Source organism: Balaenoptera borealis (genome assembly GCF_965194805.1).
Source record: "Balaenoptera borealis genome assembly, chromosome: 3".
NCBI lineage: Eukaryota > Metazoa > Chordata > Mammalia > Artiodactyla > Balaenopteridae > Balaenoptera > Balaenoptera borealis.
In genome coordinates, this window is record NC_138866.1 from 63074578 (window position 1) to 63092251 (window position 17674).

The 17674-nt window shown below is 36.7% G+C and overlaps 1 protein-coding gene across 5 annotated transcripts in view; it reads left to right on the forward strand.

Annotated features, from left to right (window-relative positions):
• The window catches only part of LOC309625075 (uncharacterized protein), a 48790-nt gene that overhangs the window by 13208 nt on the left and 17908 nt on the right, over positions 1-17674 (forward strand). For 2 of the 5 annotated variants that reach the window (XM_082384194.1, XM_082384193.1), the window contains exons 4-6: positions 2155-2276; positions 4182-4292; positions 5924-6030. In XM_082384194.1, coding sequence (XP_082240320.1) covers positions 2155-2276; positions 4182-4292; positions 5924-6030 — 340 coding nt within the window. Of the gene's footprint in view, positions 1-2154; positions 2277-4181; positions 4293-5923; positions 6031-9522; positions 9614-11090; positions 13733-17674 lie in introns of those variants that run through there. The other 3 variants (XM_082384191.1, XM_082384195.1, XM_082384192.1) reach the window with 3 other exon arrangements.

Below are 17674 nucleotides of genomic sequence, written 5' to 3' on the forward strand. Positions count from 1 at the left end.
AATATTGTTGGATGGGCATGGATTCAGAGGACGGATATAGATAATCTTGACAGTCTATTCAGGCCATGATTTGACATCCTGGAGCATCTTCGGTCTATAACCCAGAACAATTCTAGTGACAGTCTCCTGCATCTCTGTCCCTCAGATGCAGCACCTGTGTTTCAAATGGGAAACTAGACTGACTCCATGCTGCTAAGATGTTAACTCTTCTGTTAATATATTTTTTGTTCAAACTGGATATTATTGGCTAGGCTGTTAATTTAAACATGCTATTTCAATCTCCCTGCTCACTTAGATTTAGAGGTGTTGCTTAGAGTGGGTAAGTAATATTGTGCTTGTATTACTGATCTTAGATAATATTATTCTCAAAAATTAACTACTACCAAATTTGTAGTATGTTGCTAATACAAATATATTGTACCTGTATTGTAGTTGGGGATTAAACTACCCTGGTTTACTGATTTAAGATTCTATTTTTAGATAGTACTTATTTCCATTTGAAGTAGTTCACAGAATAGAAAAGGACTTAGACAAGAACAGTAGAGGAAGGGACTTCCCTGGTAGCGCAGTGGTTAAGAATCCGCCTGCCGATGCAGGGAACACGGGTTCGATCCTTGGTCCGGAAAGATCCCACATGCCGCGGAGCAGCTAAGCCTGTGTGCCACAACTACTGAAGCCCGTGCGCCTAGAGCCCGTGCTCCGCAACAAGAGAAGCCACCACAGTGAGAAGCCTGTGCACCACAACAAAGAGTAGCCCCTGCTCGACTAGAGAAAAGCCCACGCACAGCAACAAAGACCCAGTGCAGCCAAAAGAAAAAGAACAATAGAGGGAAAACTAAAAAGTGAATTGTAAATAACACCATATCAGATCTGATGTACAGAAATTTACAGAAGAGCTATGTTTGACACAGAAAAATTTGGAGGTTAGGATGTATTTTCACATAAAAACCAGATTGTAAATAGTGTCTGGACACCCAGACCAGCCCAGATAGCTATAATGACTCTGAAAAAGCTATCACTGTGTGGGCCTCTTATTCCCTATATGAAAGGGGCTTGTCCAGCTACAAGACACTAACGATGACTCTGTAGCCCAGGGCAGGAGCACTAACGTGGCAAAGAGGATCGTGAGGATGAGAGGAGATAAGGACTATGGTGGTCAACCCCCCTCCACCCCATCACCTCCAGTGTTACTTCTGAGGCCTAGTCATCCTTTATTTTCTTCCAAGGGATTAGCCTGCCTGCTTCCGTTTTCTTTGCCACCAGTCATTAGTTATGATCAAAGTTTCTCCCCTTCCTGACCATTATATCATGTAGCATACAGTAGAGAAAGTCTTTGGGTTACCTCCATATCAGAAAAAACAGACTCAGGCTCTCCCAGGTATTTCATTACAGAAATAATGGAGTGAGAAGGTGGGCTAGGAGACTAGAAATTGTAGCAATTAAACTAAGGGAAATAACAGTTTAGGAGTGTCTTAACCTCCTTACATACCACCCCTCTCCTGTACTCCAGAACACACTTTAGGTTGGTCAGGGCTGCCACATTGTTCCACTCCAGAGATGGTCATTCATTGGGTAGTTTACAGTCTATGCAGCAAGAGGTGGAAGCCCTGTGGTTGGCTCTGGGATAGGGTGAGAAAGCCGGATGGTATGGGAGTTAGGAAGCAGTTGCTGGGAACAGCAGGTCAGAGGGAGAAGAGGAAGGGGAAAACCCAGGACACCCTAAGCAGCAGCAGGAAGGAAATGAGGAGCATGGGGGTAGGGACAGGCAGCTGAGTAGCGGTTTTCTAGAGGCCTTTGATGATGATGATGATAATGAATGATGATGATTTTGGCCATGCTGCGCGGCTTGTAGGATCTTAGTTCCCTGACCAGGGATGGAACCCGTGCCCCGTGCAGTGGAACCACTGGACCGCCAGGGAATTCCCTCTAGAGGCCTTTTAAATGTCAGAGACTTCATATTTGTTCTTGTCTAATACAGCTCAGAGTGAATGAATACAAAATTATCACATTAATTTTTTCTAAATAACCTCTGAATGGCTTTCATTGATTAAGAAAAGCATGAAATACACTTTACAGGTGAAAGAATTAGAAATACAGAATGGAATTGTTAATCCCCAAGCAGAATTTAATGTTTACTCTGTTCTAATTCTCCAGGGTTTATTTCTCATTCCTTCTCTCTCATGGAATTGAAGTTCATTTATCATCATGTACTCCCTGATCTGTCGGGAAAGGTCTTGGTTGACGTTGGCTCCAGGCTTGGCATCGTCCTTTACGGGGTAAAGTCCAGCTTGTGGACATACTCAACATTTGGAAATACTTTCTTCTCCTACTAGCATCAGTTTTGCCTGCCACCATCCAAGGTGACAGCTTGGCTTTATTTATTAGAGTAACAGAATAATATGGTTAAAATAGTGTATCGAATTTGGACTTTCAAAGGCCAGCTCTCTGATTTCCTTTACTAGTTTGACTCTGTGACACAAGTGAAGGAATATCAGCAAAACAGCAACAGGTGACCCTCATAACACTTTGCTATTCTGTCACTCACTTACTGCCCTTCTAACTCCATTTTCTGTACTGTGCTAAAATAGTATAGTATACTGAGTTTTGATAAGAGCTCTTATAAAACTGACAAATTTACTTGACCTGGGAAATTGCTTATGGCTATGAGCAAGTCCCTGAACACCTCTGTGCCTCAAGTTCCTGACCTGTAAGTGAGCAAACTAAATGATATCCAGGACACATCGTGCTCTAGTTTTCTATGATCCAAAGTTTGAATGTAGACTTTTGTGTCTTCAATGTGGCTTTTTTTTAAAAATTCAAATCATGAGCATTTTTAATATTCTTAAATGGTTTTATCAAAAAACTGAAATGTGGTTTCTGGTTGTCATTAGCAGATGTGTTAAAACATGTGGCCAACAGCAGTAGATGTTCATGCCAGAAACAGGCCCTATCAGTTCCCAGCATCACTGCCTGCTCTAAACAGAAACAGTTAACTCTTTCATGCTTCATTTATTTTTCAGTGTTGACTTTTATTCTACAATTAGGAAAAATAGCCATAATAGAAAGTACAGTTTATCAGATGGCTTTGTTTGGAGAACATTAGAGATTATGCTTGTTTACCATATTTTGTCCATTCTTGTTAATTTTTTTATTTGTTAGAAAAGTATATAGCTGAAATAACTGTGGCTATGCAGGTATTTGGCAGCATTAATGAATTTAAACATATTGTCATTTTCCTCTATAGTACGTCACTGATTCAGTCAACAAAAATTTTTTGAATACTTACATATGCTCCATTGATCATATTCTAAAAATCCATGATGAGCTATAAATATAAATTTAGTTTACACGTAAGTGTTAGTTGATGTATAATGGTCTTCAGAATATGATTTGACCTCTCCTTCCAGGTTATTTTTTGTGATTACAACCAAAAATAGATACATAATAATATATAGTCAGTTCTTGATGATCCTTGTTAACTAATGGCCAGTATCTTTGGTGGATTGCCAGACACCAGGCTGACTTCTCAAAGTCAAACAGGACACACCTCCAGCCACCCTCCTCTTGTGTCAGACTGTGCATGAGTTTCCATTATATTTCCCACAGGTTAATGCCTTTCTTGTTTTCCCCTGATGTAACTTCCCAAGAAATTACAGAAGTAGGGTATTAAACAAAGAATCTATATGTGATCACTTTCCTCATTTCCAACTTTGTTGAGTGCACAGTTTTATCAGGAAAAGTAAATCAATCTTTAAAAATATGATTACTTTTAAATAACGGAAATTAATAAACTACAATCAAGGTCTCGATGAGTAAGAGTCTAAGTTCTTAAAAGTTGTTTTACATAAATTATAAAATGTTATTTATCTTTCCTTTTTGTCTTTATTTTTACTTTATTGAATTCTATTTTTAAAAGTTTGATTTTTAGGGGCTTCCCTGGTGGTCCAGTGGTTAAGACTTCGCCTTCCAGTGCAGGGGGTGCGGGTTAGATCCCTGGTTGGGGAGCTAAGATCCCACAGGCCTTGTGGCCAAAAACCAAAACATAAAACAGAAGCAATATTGTAACAAATTCAATAAAGAGTTTAAAAAAAAAAAAAGTTTGACTTTTAAAATTTCAAGTAGAAATAAACCCACAACTAGAAGTTAATTCTTTTGCATCATAATGTATCTTCATATTTTAGGGTTATCTTTACAGTTCAGCATCACAACTATATGGAGTAGAATTGAATGGAGACTTTTGCCAGTTGCAGGAAATGGTCATAAAAAAGTACCAGTTCACTGACAGAATAAAGGTACCCTTTTAAATGTTTATTCTGTTATCCACCGTATAGCATAGTTTAGCCAAATTTCTTCCACATTGGAGTTGGAAACTCTTTTTGAATCTATTCTTGATTGCTGTTGTGTGGAAACAGATTGAGTTAACTTAATATTTTAAAACACTGATAATAAAGATGAATTATTATCAATATGTTCCACTCACATTTTTCTCTTCCTCACAAATTTTATTAGAAAGTAGAATTTTTTCTTAATTTTCTTCATATCAACTATAGTTTTGGTAGCAGTAATTTTGAATCTCTTGATGTTGGTCAGAAGTGTATTTAATTAAACTCTGAATGTTGAAAGTAAACAAAAAGGTTAAGTAATGCTCCCAGTTTTTATCTTTTTATAAGCTTTCAATAGGAATTGTGGGTGCCACAGAATAGCAGTTCATGGGAGAATGATGTCCTGGGTTGGGCTATGACAGAAATTTTCTGTTTCTTATATGTAAGGGGAAAAATAACAAAAAAGGGGAAAGGAAGTTTTTTGGTTGATGCAGTAATCCTTGTCATTTCACTAGCGATCCTACACTTCTAATGGCAATGCACAGAAGTATTGTGTATCTAAGGATCTCTGGTATTCAATGCAATCAAATATTGAAAGACATATCTTAGTAAGATTAAGGATCTAGCTTTCCCCTTTCTTATAGAAGGAAAACTTTTCATTCTCTTCCTCCTTCCATCCTTCCTTTTTTTTTCTCTTTGTCTCTCTCATCTTGGAAATTGAGAGGCAAGTGATCAAAGAGAATTCATTGTCCAATAATAAGTTCATGGATTTTTCTCACTATCCCATATTTAATGAACAAAAACACACTGCTCTTACATAATAAGAATCACATAACTAACAGGAATATTGATTTAATTAGAAATCGAGATTTAAACATTCTGGATATTATTTATTTGTAAGGCTAAGTTCTTTTTTGGAAAGAAATCATATGATATAAAAAACTTTTTCTCTTCTTTTTAAAATAAAAGTTATTTGCTTTGCTCTTGAGCAAATAAATGTTTCCTCCTATTATCTTGCCTGTGGTCGACAAGACTTGTTGATTATAGTCGAAGTTAATTTTTTGAGGTATATAGTTTTTTCAATAAATTGTTTTGTTTGCTTTCTTGGATAGATAATATATTCAAGTGAATTTTAGATGAAGAGTCGGACAAGGCCAGTTAACATATTTGTATTAACATTTTACAATTTATAAATTACTTTTTAAATTTTATATGGTCCCATTTGATTCTGTGAATCAGGACATATATTACTCCATTTTATTTATGAAGACACTGACTACCCAAAGGTACAAATCCAGTTGATGATGGAGCCAGAATAGCTAGTGATATAATGGAAAAAGCTCTGAACTGGAAGTGAAAAGAGTGTAATTATAACTATATAAATGATTCCATCTAAAACAAATAAAATTTTCACAAGTTTATGGTTTTTATTAGGTATTAAGTATTTTCCATAGGTAGTAGTATTAAATATACTGTTCTCCCATTTTAAGAAGTGTGAATCTCCCATATTGCCTCACAACATCATTGAATCAATAGCTATTTCTTACGTGATTATATGATATGGTGTCTTTGTTCTCTTACATGAACTCATTCTTTTTTAGGTGCTTCATGCAGACATCTGTACACAAGGTTCACTTCTGCAAAATGCTGATGTTATTATAATGAATAATGTCTTTGAATATTTTCTTAATGAGGCAGAACAGGCCAGGTACGTTATTTATTCAAGCAAGAAATCTGTTGTTAAAATATATCTAACAAAGTATGAAAAGGGATTGGTAGAAGTGTTTTCATATTAAACTTTTTATTTATTTTTTTATTTATTTTTTGCCACACTGCGAGGCTTGTGGGACCTCAGTTCCCCAACCAGGGATCAAACCCGGGGCCCCAGCAGTGATGTTAAACTTCGCAGAAATGACCTCAAATGTCAGGAGTTTATATTAATAAGGAAATGTGTTATGTCTAAATGAAAATCAAAATAAACTTTGGTTGTCTAACCTTGTAAATATTACATCTAATTTTGAGTAGTTATAAAATGGTTTCATGACCCAAGCATTTGCTTTGCAGTCTGGGATGCAAGAAGTTATCAATTCCCAGTGGGTTTTTATACTTATTCTTTTCTGCCTCAGTTTTCTTTTCTTTGAAAAAACATGTCCTATGCTCTCCTATCACAAAATTATGGGAGTTAACTGGTGCCTATAAATGACTATAAAACAAGATATAGGGCTTCCCTGGTGGCGCAGTGGTTAAGAATCCACCTGCCAATGCAAGGGACACGGGTTCGAGCCCTGGTCCAGGAAGATCCCACATGCCGCAGAGCAGCTAAGGCTGTGCGCCACAACTACTGAGCCTGTGCTCTAGAGCCCGCGAGCCACAACTACTGAGCCCATCTGCCACAACTACTGAAACCCACGTACCTAGAGCCCGTGCTCCTCAACAAGAGAAGCCACCACAAAGAGAAGCCCATGTACCGCAACGAAGAGGAGTAGCCCCCGCTCGCCACAACTAGAGAAAGCCCGCACACAGCAACGAAAACCCAACTCAGCCAAAGATAAATAAGTAAAGAAAATTTTTAAAAAAACAAGATATAAGAATATTCAGCTAGGAAACAGTGAATAATGATCAAATTTTTAAAATGTTCTTAATGTGGTAATAGTAGGTTCCTGGAGTTTATTCCACTATTCAAGCAATAGAAAAATTAGCAAATCTCTGATCACTTTTTTTTTTTTTTTAATTTTTGGCTGCTCTGCGCGGCTTGTGGGATCTTAGTTCCTCGACCAGGGATTGTACCCATGCCCTGGGCAGTAAGTGTGGAGTCCTAACCACTGGACCACCAGGGAATTCCCTGTGATCGCTTTTCTGACTTCTCATCAGGACTTATAAGTTCCTCTAATTAGAAAATTCCTGTAGTCTGAGACACTGATTTTCTGGTCAGTTAGGCTTGCTGATTTATTTATCATAATGACATACGTATACTCTAGATGCAGGAAACCTCCTTTCCATATCTATGAAAGGGCATTACACACGTTTGGATTAGTGCATCAGTGAGGTTTCTACTGCAAGAAATAAAAAGACATAATTATAGACCATAAACAGTTAATATGGAGTAGAATCCTGAATGAGTAACCCTCTTTATCCTGCCACCCCTTTACCGTCTATATTTTCTCTCTCACACACATACACACACATATCTATTACTTGTAGGTTAAGGTTAGTACAAAATTAACAGTGTAAATAGTTTAAAAAGAAACTAGTTCAACAGAAAGCTAATCATATCCTAAAAGCTCAGCCAGAATGGGTGATGATTTTTTGGTCACAGGCTAAATGCCAGAAACACAAAATGAACAAGTTGTTTTAATCATAGTGCACTCTTTAAGCTTAATTTCCAGTGGACAAAGTATGTATAGCTTTTTACCTTTTTAAGTTCATGACCAGTAGTCAAAACATTACATAATTGTTGGAGAATGAAATATAGTAGGTTTATGCTGTATAAGAAGTTAAAAGAGAAAAACGCCTTAAACTCTTCACAGATTCATATAGGAAGATTTTGAATGCTGAAGAATGATGAATGCTACCTGTTAACTTGATACTGGAAAGTATTTTCATGTTTGGGTTGTTTTAAAAACTATCTTGGGGGACTTCCCTGGTGGTCCATTGAAAAACCCGCACGCCGCAACTAGAGAGAAGCCCGCCTGCCACAACTAAGACCAGACACAGCCAAAAATAATAAATAAAAAAAATAATCTCAAAAAAAAAAACTATCTTGGAAAATTAATTCACAAACTCTGCATGACTCACCAAATAGGTACTGACCATGTGTTAGTTAGTTCAGTCATTTCTCCAAGTTAATCAAATGCAGTGAATTCTAAATATAGATAGATTATAGCCTCTCATGGTTAATTATCTTCATCATGATTGACAGTACACGGGAGAAAGTTTAGAAGATACAGTAAAGCATTCTGATATTGGAATCGTTCTGACAAAATTGATCATTTACCTATATAATTTTGTATTGTAGCAAGTAGAGTAATTCTTAGTTTAAAAGGTGCCTCTGTATTTTTTCAGTAGGTGAAACATACAGCTACTACAATGACAGCTTCTCAGAAACAGCAAGTGCTATTTTGAGAGCCATGCCCAACCGTGCCAGTATACTCAGCTTCTTCAGTCTTACTAAATAGACTTGTAAAATATATAATTTCTAAGGAACTACATCAAGACAACAAACTCTAGCCCAAGCACAGTGATAAATAAATAAATATCACTCTTAGCTCTAGCCCAAGCACAGTGATATTTATTATCAAACACTGCTTCTTGGTTTTATATCTAGCCTGAAAAAAAGAACATTTGTATCGTTTTGCCTAGTAAGCTCCAGAATATACTAAACCCAATAACCATTGCTGTAACTAAAATAAATGCAAATGATACTGCTGCCCACCTGCCCCACTACAAGGGGTGCACATCCCTGCATTGCTTGACCCTTGCTCCCCAATAGCAGGATGTACTGTCAAGACTCGTGCACAGTGTAGAAATCCCATTCATGTCTGCTCTACAGGTTAATCAGAACTGGTCAGACACTGCCCTCTGACACATATATATGCACATGGCATGCCATCGTGCTTTAAATCTAGTTGATCTCATTAAACTTCTCAGGTGCCATAGTGTCCAGAATTCTTTCCATTGAATATTTCTGACAGCCAAATAAAGTATGATTTCACTCTTGATATTATTTTAAAAGATCTAATCTATATGTTATACTCTTATTTTAGTTTTGCTTGTTTTCTGGCTTCTGTGGCTTTTCTCCATGACTCTTTCCCACTCACACCCCTCAGCCCTGTTCCATTCTGCAGAAAGTTTGACAGTTCATAAAGAATTGAAGAGGCTGTAACGCTAATCCAACTTTGACTTCTGTATCAGTTCTGAAAACTTCCTTTTGGCCTTACTCACAATCCCTTGTGTTAACCCTAATCCCCATCTTGTTAAATCTCTCTCAATATTGTAACTTCACAATTTTGCCAACATCCCTTCAGGAACTGAATTTACCAATTTCTAGCATCTTGCTGTGGTCCTGTTTTCTGCTGGCAAACATTTTTACCCATCTGGATTTCTACATATCACCTGGGCTATATTTTTTTTGTCATCCTCATTTTGAAAAAATATCCAGTGTCTGGTAAAGCATAACATATAAGTTTTGAATGTGTTATAGAGCCTGGGAATATATCAGCCATAATGTAAGGAAACAAGGATCCTTATTAGTGACAGTGCCAAGTCTTGAAGATTCTCTCTCAGGTCTTCAGGTATGTAAGCCTCTTTCCCAGCATTTTTATTGTCAAAACTTTTCTTCTGCTTTTTTCTGATAGCTGTTAAAATATTCTAGAAATGTTCTGTTAGAAAGAATACCAAAACCTTATGGCTTAAGAACTGATTTGTTGTTTGTTCACTGGCATCAAGAGCTCTGAAAGTGTACAGATTCCTTTGCTTCTCCACCCAGTTTTTCCAACTGTGGGGTTACAGTTTTTTTTAGGTTAACAAATGCTATTAAATATTTGTAAGAGACTTAGAACACCCACATCATAACTTTTTCCCTGAGAACAAAAGGAACAGAGCTGTTCAGCTTTCTAGAATCAGTAAGGGGACTGGAGGCCCACATCCTGAACACAGTTGAGCTTCTAGGTCAAGTTTGGAATCTTGCACAAACTGCTTCTATGTTCCTCAGATTCTCCGTACAAAATAAGGCTGATACTTAATAATAAGATTCAGCCCAATAAATTGACCCATAGGTTAATTAATGTTTGTAAAGCTCTTTGAGATCCCTGGATGAAAGATACTGTGGCATTTCTTAGTACAGAGTCGAATTATCATTTTCTTTAATATCTCTTTCCTTGCATATAAGCACTGCCAAATTTAAGTATATATTTCTTCCTTTAAAAAACTAAACAATCATCAATAATACTGTCTTTAAAAATTTTTGTCAATCATCTAAATTACAAAAGTAATTCATGTTTGTCATAACAAGGGAAATAATCCAGAGATATATAAAGAAACGATGTTGATCTCCCCAGTTTCCCCCCACCTAATTCCCTCCCCATGAGATCCCTATCTCATGAGTGGTATGATTCTACCCTACTTTTCCATACTCATAAAAACATACCTTTTAAAATATGTGCTCTCCAGTTTATAATGTCTATATGTATTGAAATAATTCAGTGATTTTCACTTACCAAAGTAAAATATTTTTGAAAGAGTCCTTATATATGAATTCTTGAATAACGTTATTGCTTTCCTATTTAATGAAACTTCTTTAAACAAATATATCCATTGGTGGCTCCAGAATTTCTGTATCCTGGAGACCCAAGTTTGCAGTGTGAAGGGAAGGGCCTGATAAAGGTTATGGAGGGAGATTGCCCCCTCTCGTGCAACCTCTTAGCACCATCATTGTGTGTATATGAACCGTTTCTCTGTGTACTCCCATTGTTGTTTTAATCTTTTATTGTTTAAGCTAGTTTAATTATTAAACTATTTACATTAAAATAATTATACTATATGTTCTTTATTCTTTAAAATTCCAAAATCAAGGTAAATTAATTAAGTCCCTGAATCCACAAACCTACCATTTAATACAACAAAGAATTATGTGGCACCATGTAGAACTTAGTCCCTCTCATTGTAATAAAAATCTTTTGTGTTCAATTACTTAGTCATGATTTCTCGAAATTCAAGAGAATAGGTTCATTCTGCAATTTTCATATTTGTTTATGACCTTTTTTTTTCCAGGTTAATATACAGTTATCTCCCTGGGTTGAAGAGGTACCACTGAACTATGATGTATACCCAGAAAAGGATATTGACAGGGAAGCTCTTGAACAAATACATTTATACAAGATTCTCTAACACTACAATAGTCCTACCTCAGTGTAAAATAATTACAAAATAATTTAAAAGAAACAGAACCCCAGTATCCTAACACATATTTTTTCTGTATATTCCTTTCTAGTCTTTGTACATATGCTCACATATTTGTAAATAGTTGTATGTATATATATACAACTTTGCGTGATAATTTTATTAAAATATTTGTGTGAAAAAATTTTGGTTTTCCCCTGGTGTCTTTTATTTTGTTAAAAATATAAACGTGTACTTTTTTTTTTTTGAATTTTTATTTATTTATTTGGTTGCACCGGGTCTTAGTCGCAGCTCGAGGGCTCCTTAGTTGTGGCATGCAAACTCTTAGTTGCGGCATGCACGTGGGATCTAGTTCCCTGACCAGGGATCGAACCTGGGCCCCCTGCATTGGGAGCGTGGAGTCTTATCCACTGCGCCCCCAGGGAAGTCCCTTTTTTTTTTTTTTTAAATATTTATTTGGCTGTGCCGGGTCTTAGTTGCAGCATGCGGCTCCTTTAGTTGCAGCATGCCTGAGGGATCTAGTTCCCCGACCAGGGATCGAACCCCAGGCCCCTGCATTGGGAGTGCGGAGTCTTAACCACTGGACCACCAAGGAAGTCCCAACATGTGTCCTTCTTTAGTCACTAACTCTATATACCAAGTCCAGATATGGCCCCCAAAAAGACCAGAAGTAGCTTCTATTATGAAGGAGGGGTGGAGGAGAAGGTAGGTTACATTGTACCCCATTTATTAGATCTCTATTCTGTAAGATCCTTGTACACAGCTTTCTCTGAGGAGGCTAGCACAAAGACTACAATAAAAAATAATTGCAGTTGCTAGGAAAAAGCAAAACTAGAAAGATAGCCTCTAAAATATAAATAGAGGTTATATCTAGGTGGAACAATTACTGGTAATTTATTATTTTTTTCTTTTCTGTACTTTTCTGAATTTTCCATTTTTTCTGTAATGACTTTCTTTTGAAATCAGGAGAAGCAAAACTTTTTTTTTTCCAAGAATACAGTGAAACATCAAAACTTGAACACTTAACTAGTTCCAGTAATTTCATATTTAGCATATTGAAATTACTTTTTTAAACTAAACTAACCCACATTTTGGAATTGCAGAACCTTTTGGAGATCTATCTTTTGAAAGGGATTTATCTAATACACTTTTTGTCATCACTTGCTTATGAAAAAGAATTTGCAATGGCAGTCAATTCTAACTTTTAAAAGAAAATTGTTCGTCAGTAGGCAAACAAATGCTAAAAATAAAAAGATAGAAGTTTGGAACTTCACCTTTACTGTTGATATTAATAAGTTTAATATTTAGGATCTGGTGTAATATTGAATATCAGAATAAATGCTGGAATTCCAATAATTTCTTGTTCATACAGGAGTTACTTATTCCTGCTAAGCCATTAAACATTCTTACCATGCTGGTCACCCAAAAAGAAGTCACTATAAATTTCTGGAATTCCCTGGGTGTCCAGTGGTTAGGACTCCATGCTGTCACTGCCTAGGGCCCGGCAGATCCCTGGTCGGGGAGCTAAGATCCCAAAAGCTGTGAGGCATGGCCAAAAATAATAATAATAAAACAAAACCGAAAACCCCCCAGAACTTCTGACATCTCTGAGTAACAATTGATGGATGTTTCCAGGACGCTGTGATTTTCTGAGATTTTTAGAAAGATTTATAGAAAAGGAGAAATTTTAAAGTATTTTAAAATAGCTTGTAGCTGTTATTTATATGATTGTTTTATATATAATTAAAAATTTATTGGTTTATTGTAATAACTTATGTTTAGGCACTTAGATTTCAAACACAACAAAGAATACTAGCTATAGCAAATAGAGCATTACGTAAGATACAAATAGTAATCATAAAAAATGAGTTTATTAGTAATATGACACATAATTATAAACGTAACACTTAATGGAATTTCACTTTATGCTGTGCCTATTCTTGAGAAACTATAGTTGCCAAACTCTGAATCCCAGTTGCCCTAGTGTTGATTTGACTGCTCCTCAAAAGTATGAACCTCTAAAGCAAAATCTGCTGCTATGGCCCTGGGTGAATACCAGAACACCCATTCCAGAAGGCCCTGACAGGACAGAGAGAGAGTACTAGCAACACTCTGGATCATGAGAGGGGAAGTCTATTTGTAAACCTAGTTTCAAATCGTTCAGCCCCTCATCTGTAAAATAAAAATAAGTATTCAGCCATCATTAGTGGAATGTAGTCAAGAGTACAGATTATTGGTGGTTTCCATAGATATGTGATTAAAGTTACAGAAAAAATGGATGATTATTTAAATATTGTTGTCACTGCTATGATTTTAGATGTTAAACTATGGATCTTTAGTTGAAAGAATAAAAAAAAAGGTATAAACAGTCTAACATACTGGAAAATACTCTGTGTGACATGTATATACTTAACACATTTTTAAACAAATGCTTGAGGCAAATATTAGAACTAATAGGATATTGAGGAGACATTCCTATTCCAGTATTAATATTCTGTACGTGGAATTATTATTATTTTTTTAAATTTATTTATTTATTTATTTTTGGCTGTGTTGGATCTTCGTTTCTGTGCGAGGGCTTTCTCTAATTGCGGCAAGCGGGGGCCACTCTTCATCGCGGTGCGCGGGCCTCTCACTATCGCGGCCTCTCTTGTTGTGGAGCACGGGCTCCAGACGCGCAGGCTCAGTAATTGTGGCTCACGGGCCCACTTGCTCCGCAGCATGTGGGATCTTCCCAGACCAGGGCTCGAAACCGTGTCCCCTGCATTGGCAGGCAGATTCTCAACCACTGCGCCACCAGGGAAGCCCTGTACGTGGAATTATTTAACTTAATTTTTAAATGTCTGTATATTTGTCTAGAGATGATTACTGTCTTTAAAAAGGCTACTTGCTTACTTTGGGAGAAGTTTTGTTGTGGGAAGTCTTACACTTCTTTTTTTTTTTTTTTTTAAGCTTCTTTTTTAAAAATTGTTTATTTATTTATTTATTTATGGCTGTGTTGGGTCTTCATTTCTGTGCGAGGGCTTTCTCCAGTTGCGGCAAGTGGGGGCCACTCTTCGTCGCGGTGCGCGGGCCTCTCACTGTCGCGGCCTCTCTTGTTACGGAGCACAAGCTCCAGACGCGCAGGCTCAGCAATTGTGGCTCACGGGCCTAGTTGCTCCGTGGCATGTGGGATCCTCCCAGACCAGGGCTCGAACCCGTGTTCCCTGCATTGGCAGGCAGATTCTCAACCACTGCGCCACCAGGGAAGCCCAGTCTTACACTTCTTGTAGTTTGTCACTCCTAAGCCTCATCCTCCCTCTACACCCTCTGATGTCGATGCAGTCTGTCTCCAAAGGCTCCAGTCTGGGGGGTGGGGGTAGCAGAGTTAAGATATTTTCATATTTCAGCCACCAAATGAAAAGTACACAAAACAAAAAGAAAAACAATTTTTCATACAGCATTACTGGTGCTCAAACATGTGAAAACATTAAGATTACAGTAAACGTTTGAATTATTTAGCTCTTTACATCGTAAAAATATATGACCAATTTGATGAAAGTTAAATTGATAGAAAACAAAATAAAGTTGCCTATTAGAACTATAGAACTTTTTACTGCCAATGTTCCTTTAAAATGACTAAACTTCATAGAGCTTATCCAAATTTTGTCACCTCATTCCTTCATCCAATTTCCAATCTCCTCTACCAATGCAGACCCCTTGAGGTCCCAACCAGGTCCTGTTTTGGGATACCACAGATTAAACATTTCAGAATTTCATGAAAACTTCATCAGTAGACATTTTAAGTTATTTTACATTGATGGTGAATTCCACAGCTATTCAACTATTAATTGCACTAATTACACAAACATATTAAGCTCCCACTGTATACCTAGCACTCTGCCAGCTTCTGCAAATACAAAAATGGTACACTTGGCTGCACCCTGAAGGAACTCACACTCTACGGAGAGAGAGGGATACAATAGATACAGGGTAAGGGAAGATGTCCTTCGTGGAGGGGACAGTATATGCAGAAGCAAAGAGGATAGTATTTTAGTGTGACTAGAGTCCAGGGTGGGACTACATGAGGCTGGCAAAGTAAATGGATGCCAGATCAGGAAGGGTATGGTATGCCAAGGAGATCCCATCTTATGCTGAGTCACGGTGAGCCATTCAAAGGTTTTAAGCAGCATACTGATATGGTCAGAATAAAACTATAGAAACATGATTCTGGAGACATTATCTATGATGATTGAAAACAAGAGGCAAGAGGATACCCTTGTCAGAAAGCCACTGTGGTGGTCCAGTGAATCCAATGAGAATGAACTAAGATAGCATCTCGGGGGCTGGAGGGAAAAGAAAAGAGTCAGAGGTATTTAGGAGGCCTTGGCACTTTGTTGGGGGAGTACATAGACCCAGAGTGAATAGAATTTTTTAAATTACATTTCTAAAGATGCATAAGAAAATCAATGAGGCATTACAGCAAATTTACTAAGTTAAAAGATAATAGCAAGAAATCTAATAAATGGAATCTCATACTATCAGCATAAGAAAATGGTTAAATACTAAGTATATGGCCAAAAAAAAGAACGCTGGGAAGCAAAAATTAAGAAAACAGCTAGAAAAGGAACCTACCAAGAGTGAGAAACACACACACACACAAGATAAACAATATTATTAGCATTGAAGAGAAGGATTTGGTTGAGACATAAAGTTTCAAACATTTTTCATGTAAATTAATAAGAATCTAGCCAGGAGAACAAACAGACAAACAAAACAAAACAAACACCCTTAAGGGTTTCACTGGGGATGTGTTAGCACAGTAACAGTTTTCTGCTTTTAAGAGGAACTCATTTCCTGGATACAATGTTAATTATACAGGCCTTGGAACTTGGGCTGCTGTTAACTTCCCTAGACTTGTCCAGATGCCTTAAGCAACTCAACCATTTTAGGCTGCAGTTCACCCAGTTGTAAAATAAGTTAATTCATATTTTCAAACCATGAGTTTCACAGGAGTATTATGTACATTAACTGAATGATAGATATCTTGAGATACACACATGAAAAAGCACGTAAATAGAATTGGAAATTGATTTTAGTCTTTTTATCTAAAGAAGTGTCCCAAGAAAACTGATAGATACAATAATCATAACTGTATCAAGCAATTGTATCAGTGCTCATTTCTAAGAGAGTCGAATTTCACATTGCTTTTTGTCAACAACTATGATCATCATCTGGTTGTTAAATTGTCTAAAACTTACTGATTTTCTCAAATTTCTGCTTTCTTTGAGGAAGATGAGGAAAAGAAAAATATGCCCAAGATAAGCTCCTAGGAATAAATTCAACATGGATTAATGAAAATGTAATTCTGTAGACTAAGAAGAAAAAAAAATGTATGGAAAACCTCACCTAAATCTAATGGAAGGAAAATATCACAAACTAAGGAATCAATCCTTAACTAGGCTCTGTTAAGACACTTCGATACTGACCTAAATCAAGACAGACTCCCAGACCAGGAAGGTAATATATATTTAAATCCTGAGCCCTCAAGCAACATTTTCAGAAAACAAGAAACACTAAAATTTATTAACACATATTTTAGGCACAGTGTGTCACCTGTGCACAGTGTGTTATTGATCCTGTCAACAACCCAGTGAAGTAAGAGCTATTAACAGATGAGTAACAGATGAGTAAACTGAGTTTTAGTGAAGGTAAGAAACTTTCCAAAGTTGTTCATCTAGTAGATGGCAGAGCCAAGATTCAACCCTATTTTCTATCTGAACTCCAAAGCCTATGCTCTTTTGTTATGCTGCCTCTATATTTTACATTTCACGGCCTAATATTAATGACAAAATCTACAGATTCTAATGGAGAGAAGCCTCTTCATTTTGCCTTTGGATTCCTCATCAACATGCTTGAGTAACTGTCAAACGTATGAGCTACAGCCGTGATGTATAAATCTGTTGGGCCTTCAACCCAAGAGGAAAAATGACAACTAGGTCATAGTTCAAAATTTGTGGCTTTTGAATAAAACAGAAGCACAATAGGGCTTTTACATTTTTATTGTTGTTGCTTGATACTATGAATATAACATCCTAGATGGTAATTATTAATGTGATTCTATTTTCACATTGAAAGTTACCTACATATAAAGTAGGTTCAGTCTCTTCCTTTTCTCCCCCCATTTACTAAATTGTACATACATAATAAAATAATACTTGAGCTTTTCAAAATCAACTGGAAACATGGAAAATATGCTAAGATTTTGGCTTACAGGCAGAAAGGGCAACTAGTAGAGAGAGACTATACATGATTTCCTTAAAACAATGACTCAGTTTTTGGACTCCAACTTTATTTTTCCTTGCCAAACAGACATCATTATTTAGGTCAAACTGTAAGGTGCAAATAACAAGAGCCATTCTTTCTGTTGGAAGATGAAGGATAGACTTTTAGAGTTAGAGGACACCTTAGGATAA